This window comes from Nerophis lumbriciformis, linkage group LG05, assembly GCF_033978685.3.
Source record: "Nerophis lumbriciformis linkage group LG05, RoL_Nlum_v2.1, whole genome shotgun sequence".
Lineage (NCBI taxonomy): Eukaryota > Metazoa > Chordata > Actinopteri > Syngnathiformes > Syngnathidae > Nerophis > Nerophis lumbriciformis.
In genome coordinates, this window is record NC_084552.2 from 22759005 (window position 1) to 22769818 (window position 10814).

At 40.2% G+C, this 10814-nt stretch overlaps 1 protein-coding gene across 1 annotated transcript in view; it reads left to right on the forward strand.

Moving 5' to 3' along the window:
- The window catches only part of LOC133606773 (uncharacterized), a 44599-nt gene extending 36360 nt beyond the window's left edge, over positions 1-8239 (forward strand). The window contains exon 12 of the mRNA XM_061961093.2: positions 8130-8239. Coding sequence (XP_061817077.2) covers positions 8130-8144 — 15 coding nt within the window. The 3' untranslated portion in view covers positions 8145-8239. The remainder of the gene's footprint in view (positions 1-8129) is intronic.
- Positions 8240-10814: the final 2575 nt, after the last annotated feature.

The following is a 10814-nucleotide window of genomic DNA, read 5'->3' on the forward strand; positions in this document are numbered from 1 at the left end:
CTTTTACTTAGATGAGCTCGGGCCTTGCAAAGCCGGTGGCGTTTCTGGGTGTTGTTGATAAATGGCTTTCGCTTTGCGTAGTACAGTTTTAACTTGCACTTAATAATAATAACTGGGATTTATATAGCGCTTTTCTAAGTACCCAAAGTCGCTTTACATGTAGAACCCATCAATCATTCACACCTGGTGGTGGTAAGCTACTTATATAGCCACAGCTGCCCTGGGGTAGACTGACGGAAGCGTGGCCGCAATTTGCGCCAACGGCCCCTCCGACCACCACCTATCATTCTTCATTCAATTCACCGGTGTGAGTGGCACCGGGGGCAAAGGGTGAAGTGTCCCGCCCAAGGACACAACGGCAGCGATTTTTTGGATGGTAAGAGGCGGGGAGCGAACCTGCAACCCTCAGGTTTCTGGCACGGTTGCTCTACCCACTACGCCATGCCGCCCCCACTTACAGATGTAGCGACAAACTGTAGTTACTGACAGTGGGTTTCTGAAGTGTTCCTGAGCCCATGTGGTGATATCCTTTTCACACTGATGTCGCTTTTTGATGCAGTACCGCCTGAGGGATCGAAAGTCACAGGCACTCAATGTTGGTTTTCGGTTTCCTTGCAGTGATTTCTCCAGATTCTCTGAACCTTTTGATGATATTACGGAGCGTAGATGGTGAAATCTCTAAATTCCTTGCAATAGCTCGTTGATAAATGTTGTTCTTACACTGTTCGACAATTTGCTCATGCATTTGTTCACAAAGTGGTGACCCTCACCCCATCCTTGTTTGTGAATGAATGAGCATTTCATGGAAGCTGCTTTTATACCCTATTAGCCTGTTCACCTGTGGGATGCTCCAAATAAGTGTTTGATGAGTATTCCTAAACGTTCTCTGTATTTTTTGCCACTTGTGCCAGCTTTTTTGAAACATGTTGCAGGCATATTTGCAAAAAAAAAAAAAAGGCAATATTGGAAGTCTGCTTTGACATTGCCTCTCCAGAGTGCTCACAAAGGGAAATTACCCATGATTGAAATGGTAGTGAAAATACAGGTAAAAGCCAGTAAATTAGAATATTTTGAAAAACTTGATTTATTTCAGTAATTGCATTCAAAAGGTGTAACTTGTACATTATATTTATTCATTGCACACAGACTGATGCATTCAAATGTTTATTTCATTTAATTTTGATGATTTGAAGTGGCAACAAATGAAAATCCAAAATTCCGTGTGTCACAAAATTAGAATATTGTGTAAGGCTAATACAAAAAAGGGATTTTTAGAAATGTTGGCCAACTGAAAAGTATGAAAATGAAAAATATGAGCATGTACAATACTCAATACTTGGTTGGAGCTCCTTTTGCCTCAATTACTGCGTTAATGCGGCGTGGCATGGAGTCGATGAGTTTCTGGCACTGCTCAGGTGTTATGAGAGCCCAGGTTGCTCTGATAGTGGCCTTCAACTCTTCTGCGTTTTTGGGTCTGGCATTCTGCATCTTCCTTTTCACAATACCCCACAGATTTTCTATGGGGCTAAGGTCAGGGGAGTTGGCGGGCCAATTTAGAACAGAAATACCATGGTCCGTAAACCAGGCACGGGTAGATTTTGCGCTGTGTGCAGGCGCCAAGTCCTGTTGGAACTTGAAATCTCCATCTCCATAGAGCAGGTCAGCAGCAGGAAGCATGAAGTGCTCTAAAACTTGCTGGTAGACGGCTGCGTTGACCCTGGATCTCAGGAAACAGAGTGGACCGACACCAGCTGAACTGCTGCTGAGTGGTCCAAAGTCATGTTTTCTGACGAAAGCAAATTTTGCATTTCCTTTGGAAATCGAGGTCCCAGAGTCTGGAGGAAGACAGGAGAGGCACAGGATCCACGTTGCCTGAAGTCTAGTGTAAAGTTTCCACCATCAGTGATGGTTTGGGGTGCCATGTCATCTGCTGGTGTCGGTCCACTCTGTTTCCTGAGATCCAGGGTCAACGCAGCCGTCTACCAGCAAGTTTTAGAGCACTTCATGCTTCCTGCTGCTGACCTGCTCTATGGAGATGGAGATTTCAAGTTCCAACAGGACTTGGCGCCTGCACACAGCGCAAAATCTACCCGTGCCTGGTTTACGGACCATGGTATTTCTGTTCTAAATTGGCCCGCCAACTCCCCTGACCTTAGCCCCATAGAAAATCTGTGGGGTATTGTGAAAAGGAAGATGCAGAATGCCAGACCCAAAAACGCAGAAGAGTTGAAGGCCACTATCAGAGCAACCTGGGCTCTCATAACACCTGAGCAGTGCCAGAAACTCATCGACTCCATGCCACGCCGCATTAACGCAGTAATTGAGGCAAAAGGAGCTCCAACCAAGTATTGAGTATTGTACATGCTCATATTTTTCTTTTTCATACTTTTCAGTTGGCCAACATTTCTAAAAATCCCTTTTTTGTATTAGCCTTAAGTAATATTCTAATTTTGTGACACACGGAATTTTGGATTTTCATTTGTTGCCACTTCAAATCATCAAAATTAAATGAAATAAACATTTGAATGCATCAGTCTGTGTGCAATGAATAAATATAATGTACAAGTTACACCTTTTGAATGCAATTACTGAAATAAATCAAGTTTTTCAAAATATTCTAATTTACTGGCTTTTACCTGTATATGTGACATACGCACACAGTGACTGCCTCCCTTTGTCGTGAAGATTTGATGGCGTTCCGAAATGTGTAAAATGATGCTCACTTGCCTCATATTTGTGGCAGAAAGGATGACACACCCATACCCTGTTGTCAAGTTGTGCTCGACTTATTTTCACCCTTACTTGAAATGCTTTGCAACATCTTTATCATATTGCAAATATAAAAAAAACAACACAATCCACATCCGAGGACTATGAAGGAAGAATATGGTTACACAGAAAACAGCAAAAATCGAAATCGCCCAAATTCCTGAAAAATGGCCCACAGTAGATCCCTGCCTATTCAGACCATTTTCCGTCTGTAAAACATGTGTTTATAGTCGTTTAAAGTGGTAACTTTAATAACCATCATTTGAGACAGATTATGTCTGATTAAAAGAACATGTTTTCCTTTCCATAATGTTATTTACAAGTGTTTTCTGTTGGTTTGTCATTGTCAGTATTCTTTCATTGTTTTGTCTTTATTTTCAGGATATGTTTAATATTCTACCTACTCACCACATCTCAAATGATTCCAGTCTTTTTGCAATTGATTTAGTTATTGCCCAGGTATCAGATCCATATAATAAAATAGATGTTATATTGCACTTAAGTACCGCTATTGTAAAGCTACTTTCCTTGTTGTTAAAACTGGGTCCCATGTTTTCCGGACTATAAGGCGCCCCTAAAATCATTTCATTTTCTCAAAAATCCACATTGTGCCTTATAACCCGGTGCGCCTAATATACGGCATAATTCTGGTTGTGCTTACTGACCTCGAAGCAATTTTATTTGGTGCATGGTGTAATGATAAGTTAAAGTACCAATGATTGTCACACACACACACACTAGGTGTGGTGTAATTTGGCCTCTGCATTTGACCCATCACCCTTGTTCACCCCCTGGGAGGTGAGGGGAGCAGTGAGCAGCAGCGGTGCCACGCCCGGGAATAATTTTTTGGTGATTTAACCCCCAATTCCAACCTTTGATGCTGAGTGCCAAGCAGGGAGGTAATGGGTCCCATTTTTATAGTCTTTGGTATGACTCGGCCGGGGTTTGAACTCACAACCTACCGATCTCAGGGCGGACACTCTAATCACTAGGCCACTGAGTAGGTAAGTGTGACCAGTAGATGGCCGTCATACATAAGAGATACATGTAAGTTAAAGTTAAAGTACCAATGATTGTCACACACACACTAGGTATGGGGAAATGTGTCCTCTGCATTTGACCCATCCCCTTGTTCACCCCCTGGGAGGTGAGGGGAGCAGTGAGCAGCAGCGGTGCCACGCCCGGGAATCATTTTTTGGTGATTTAACCCCCAATTCCAACCCTTGATGCTGAGTGCCAAGCAGGGAGGTAATGGGTCCCATTTTTATAGTCTTTGGTATGACTCGGCCGGGGTTTGAACTCACAACCTACCGATCTCAGGGCGGACACTCTAACCACTAGGACACTGAGTAGGTCTAGACTGCAATTAGATGGCAGTAAACAACACCTAAACTTTAAATGTTCCATTGAGAATATAGAACATTACACACGGCGCTCAAATATCTTTCAAAATGTTTTTAGTACGACTTCGGTAAGCTATGAAGCCGCACTGCTTGATTGATAGTCGCGCATTAAAAATAAGAGTATTATGATGGTGTGTGTATAAGGACCGCCAAATGGCACCTATTAGCGGACATATTACCTGCCGTTTTGTTCTGGTACCTGCTGATGTGTATTTGGGATCTGCATAAGACCTGAAAATGTGCGCGCGTCCGCCTTTGTAGTCCTTCTTATTTTTTTGCACCTTCTTATGTGGCATTCATCTTCCGCTGTTGCCATTTCTAATGTAAAGTAGCGTAAAGTTCTAACTTGTATCTGTCAGTAGACTAGCTATCAAAGCGCTAAAAACTGTATTGGGTTTACATTATTCACCCACGGAACTTTAGTTATTAGGGGGTTATTAGACGGTTTTTCACAGGACACATTTCCGGCGATGTTGTTGCATTGTTGAGCCACGGATGAGGAGATGCTGCTCCGTTATTGATTTAAGTAAAGTCTGAATGTCATTAAAACAGTTAGCTCCATCTTTTGACACTTCTTCCACTCCCGTCCTTGCACGCTACACCGCTACAACAAAGATGAGAAGACACTGTCTAAGGTGAGCCACGTAACTACTTGAAGATGATCTGTAAAACATAATCTATGCAACATTTTGACCACCATTACATGTTATGTAGACCACAAGGAAGTGGTTTTAAATTTTGAAAAAAATCATAATATGACCCCTTTAATGCGCCTTTTGTATGAAAAAAGACCTGAATAGACCCGCTCATCGGCAGTGCACCTTATAATCCGGTGCGCCCTATGGTCCGAAAAATACGGTACATGTTACTGAAGGCCTTTAGGCTATGGCTATTCTACATTTAATTTCTTTCTCACATGATTCCTCCTTTGATTTGGTCTGTCCTAAATACATACATTCTTCAACTTGTTCAATGTTTTCAATATGAATTGTGGGCATTTTGATGATCTTCCTTGTAATATGCATGGCCTTGGTCTTGTTTGTAATCATTTTCATTCCATATATTATTCCTGCATCGTTGATGGTAGGTTTTGCAGATTGTTTTCATTTTCAAGTGTCCAGTAGCATAAAAAGATATCCACTTATACAAACCCCGTTTCCATATGAGTTGGGGAATTGTGTTAGATGTAAATATAAACGGAATACAATGATTTGCAAATCCTTTTCAACCCATATTCAGTTGAATATGCTACAAAGACAACATATTTGATGTTCAAACTGATAAACATTTTTTTTTTTTGGCAAATAATCATTAACTTTAGAATTTGATGCCAGCAACACGTGACAAAGAAGTTGGGAAAGGTGGCAATAAATACTGATAAAGTTGAGGAATGCTCATCAAACACTTATTTGGAACATCCCACAGGTGAACAGGCAAATTGGGAACAGGTGGGTGCCATGATTGGGTATAAAAGTAGATTCCATGAAATGCTCAGTCATTCACAAACAAGGATGGGGCGAGGGTCACCACTTTGTCAACAAATGCGTGAGTAAATTGTTGAACAGTTTAAGAAAAACCTTTCCCAACCAGCTATTGCAAGGAATTTAGGGATTTCACCATCTACGGTCCTTAATATCATCAAAGGGTTCAGAGAATCTGGAGAAATCACTGCACGTAAGCAGCTAAGCCCGTGACCTTCGATCCCTCAGGCTGTACTGCATCAACAAGCGTCATCAGTGTGTAAAGGATATCACCACATGGGCTCAGGAACACTTCAGAAACCCACTGTCAGTAACTACAGTTGGTCGCTACATCTGTTAGTGCAAGTTAAAACTCTCCTATGCAAGGCAAAAAACGTTTATCAACAACACCCAGAAACGTCGTCGGCTTCGCTGGGCCTGAGCTCATCTAAGATGGACTGATACAAAGTGGAAAAGGGTTCTGTGGTCTGACGAGTCCACATTTCAAATTGTTTTTGGAAACTGTGGACGTCGTGTCCTCCGGACCAAAGAGGAAAAGAACCATCCGGATTGTTATAGGCGCAAAGTTGAAAAGCCAGCATCTGTGATGGTATGGGGGTGTATTAGTGTCCAAGACATGGGTAACTTACACATCTGTGAAGGCGCCATTAATGCTGAAAGGTACATACAGGTTTTGGAGCAACATATGTTGCCATCCAAGCAACGTTACCATGGACGCCCCTGCTTATTTCAGCAAGACAATGCCAAGCCAAGTGTTACATCAACATGGCTTCATAGTAAAAGAGTGCGGGTACTAGACTGGCCTGCTTGTAGTCCAGACCTGTCTCCCATTGAAAATGTGTGGTGCATTATGAAGCCTAAAATACCACAACGGAGACCCCCGGACTGTTGAACAACTTAAGCTGTACATCAAGCAAGAATGGGAAAGAATTCCACCTGAGAAGCTTAAAAAACGTGTCTCCTCAGTTCCCAAACGTTTACTGAGTGTTGTTAAAAGGAAAGGCCATGTAACACAGTGGTGAACATGCCCTTTCCCAACTACTTTGGCACGTGTTGCAGCCATGAAATTCTAAGTTAATTATTATTTGCAAAAAAAAAAAATTTTTTAAGAGTTTGAACATCAAATATGTTGTCTTTGTAGTGCATTCAATTGAATATGGGTTGAAAAGGATTTGCAAATCATTGTATTCGTTTATATTTACATCTAACACAATTTCCCAACTCATATGGAAACGGGGTTTGTACAAAACCCAAAACCAGTGAAGTTGGCACGTTGTGTAAATCGTAAATAAAAACAAAACACAATGATTTGTAAATCCTTTTTAACCTATATTCAATTGAATAGACTGCAAAGACAAGATATTTAATGTTCGAACTGGAAAACTTTGTTATTTTTTTGTAAATATTACCTCATTTGGAATTTGATGTCTGCAACATGTTTAAAAAAAGCTGGCACAAGTGACAAAATAGACTGAGGAAGTGAGGAATGCTCATCAAACACTTATTTGGAACATCCCACAGGTGAACAGGCAAATTGGAAACAGGTGGGTGCCATGATTGGGTATAAAAGTAGATCCCATGAAATATTCAGTCATTCACAAACAAGGATGGGGCGAGGGTCACCACTTTGTCAACAAATGCATGAGCAAATTGCCCAACAGTTTAAGAACAACATTTCTCAACGAGCTATTGCAAGGAATTTAGGGATTTCACCATCTACGGTCCGTAATATCATCAAAAGGTTCAGAGAATCTGGAGAAATCACTGCAAGGCCGAAAACCAACATTGAATGCCCATGACCTTCGATCCCTCAGGCGGTACTGCATCAAAAACCAACATCAGTGTGTAAAGGATATCACCACTTGGGCTCATGAACACTTCGGAAACCCACTGTCAGTAACTACAGTTGGTCACTACATCTGTAAGTGCAAGTTAAAACTCTACTATGCAAAGCGAAAGCCATTTATCAACAACACCCAGAAAAGCCGTCGGCTTCGCTGGGCCTGAGCTCATCTAAGATGGACTGATACAAAGTGGAAAAGTGTTCTGTGGTCTGACGAGTCCACATTTCAAATTGTTTTTGGAAACTGTGGATGTCGTGTCCTCCGGAACAAAGAGGAAAAGAACCATCCGGATTGTTCGAGGCGCAAAGTTGAAAAGCCAGCATCTGTGATGGTATGGGGGTGTATTAGTGCCCAAGACATGGGTAACTTACACATATGTGAAGGCACCATTAATGCTGAAAAGTACATACAGGTTTTGGAGCAACATATGTTGCCATCCAAGCAAGCAACTTCATTTTGGGTTTTGTACAAAATTAAAACAACTGCATGAACATCCTCCATGACTGGTGTTTCCATACGTTTTGCCAGGGGTTGCAGGTATGTATGTATGAAACCCAAATGGAAGAATGTATGTAAGACAAGTAGTATTTACTTAGTATTAGTGATTGGACAACATTTGTTGAGGCTTCTAGGCGCTGGTCGAGTAAAGGAGGGGGCGTATCGAGGCTTGCTTCATAGGGGAGGAGCCGGAAATGACGACGCGGGAAGTCTCGCTGCCTGCCTGCACCACGTGACCACTTCCGGGAAGCAGTTCTGATTTTTGCTGGGAGATTCGAAAATGTCGGCTTTTGAGGTAAAATAGATAGAGAATAAAAATAGTGTTTAAAATGCAAAGAATGACGGCAAACTATTAAAAAGATTGCCCATCGAGGAGACCTTTGCTATCGTAATTTTATTTTTATTTTTATAAACCTTTATTTATAAACTGCAACATTTATATACAATCGAGAAATAATAATAATCAAAATAAGTACAAAAACAGAACAAATCAGCGGCAGGGTTGTAAACTTAATAAAGTAACTAAAATAGAATGCAATATATATATATATATATATATATATATATATATATATAGTACAAAGCGTACTTGCGTAATTGTTCGTGTGTTCGATCACCGGCGACGTAAGGTCCGAAATAATTCAATCACATGAAACATGTCGCGTTTATTTATTCTTTTTAACCAGAAATCAATAGCTGGTTGATGGATTCGGGTTTTTTTGTTGTTTTTTTTAAAAAAGGAAAAGAATCTCTTCAAACCAAAAATAAAAATTAACTAAATCTCCTTGTCCAACTTACATTATATATTGTCATCTTCCTCTTTATGCTATTTCCTCAAGGTGAAATAAAAACATTATACAACCTGCCATATCATATGATTCTACCATGTTGGCAAAACTCAAACACATAAAACATATTTCATTATACTTGTTTTAATTTAACTAGAAGAACCATTCGGTCAAACATTTATCGCGATTCATTTGTCATTTTATTTTATAAACCTTTATTTATAATCTGCAACATTCACAAACAATCAAGAAATAATAATAATCAAAACAAGTACAAAAACAACAGCAACAGGGTTGTAAACTCAATAAAGTAACTAAAATAGAATGCAATATATATATATATATATATATATATATATATATATATATATATATATATATATATATATATATATATATATATATGTATGTATATATGTAACAAAATGTAAAGCCATAGGCTCACACAAGTTCCGTAAATAATTTACATTTGGAACACAGCATTATAGATTTATTCATTGTCATTTCCCAGAGCCATAACAAACATTTCAACGCATCACTCACACACACAGCTGTTTCTAATCATAATAATGGCCAGCAGGTGGTGCCTTGTGCCGAAGCCTGCGTTGAAGCTTTAATAAATTCTCGAAGCAATTGGCTCAAGTGGTTCAACACCTCATGAGGCTACATTAAGACCAGGGGTCCCCAAACTTTTTGACCCAGGGGCCGCATTGGGTTAAAAAAAATTGGCCGGGGGCCAGGCTGTATATATATATATATATATATACATATATATATATATATATATATATATATATATATATATATATATATATACCAGTGACGTGCGGTGAGGTTGATGGCTGGTGAGGCACTGACTTCATCACAGTCAGATTTACAAACATATGAACCCTAAAGAGTATCTTATTCACCATTTGATTGGCAGCAGTTAACGGGTTATGTTTAAAAGCTCATATACCAGCATTCTTCCCTGCTTGGCACTCAGCATCAAGGGTTGTAATTGGGGGTTATTAAATCACCAAAAATGATTCCTGGGCGCGGCGCCGCTGCTGCCCACTGCTCCCCTCACCTCCCAGGAGGTGATCAAGGGGATGGGTCAAATGCAGAGGACACATTTCACCACACCTAGTGTGTGTGTGACAATCATTGGTACTTTAACTTAACTTTAACTTTACACATACAAACTGTAGCACACAAAAAAGCACATTTAATAAAAAAAAACGTTATTATGCTCTTACCTTTACTTATAAAATAAGTCCACGAGCCGCTGTTGTGCTGGATTAATGCACCCCCTGACGGGAGTGTTATATCAACTAAAGCCCTCACTTAAACTTTCCACGTGCAAGATTGAATCTATTTAAAAAAGTGTAACCGAGGGTTTATAAATGTCGCCTATACTGTATGAAACTACAAAATAACAAACACGGAGGCTCCAGTGTACACGAGGACCACTTTATTTACCTTCTTTCAAAAACTTCCGCTCCACTCAAAAGTGTCATCACTTCCGCTCTTAGCGCCTTCAAAATAAGAGCTCAAGGCATATACTGTATAACAGTGCATAACAGGAACTTAACATCACAAAGAGGAAAGCCCATAAAAATAGGTTACAAAAGTTATCTAATAAGAAGCCAAAAAGTGCAAAAACAATAATGTTCTTGTTGGAGGAGTTGTGAATTAGGTACACCTGCAGTCTGCAGGTGTACCTAATGTTGTGGCCCTGCAGTCATTCACAACTCCTCCAACACCAACATTATTGTTTTTGCACTTTTTGGCTTCTTATGAAATAACTTTTTTAAATAGATTCAATCTTGCACGTGGAAAGTTTAAGTGTGAGCTTTCGTTGATACAACCCTAACCCGTCAGGGGTTGCCGTGCATTCTACGGCGGGGGTGCAGGAGGCGAGCCTCAGCCAGTGCGTCTTTTGCAGCCGTTTTATGATCGCTCAGCACAAGAAATACTTTACACACATACAGTTGTTGACAAAATACACTGTACATTATATACCTCAGCTAACTAAACTATGGAAATGTA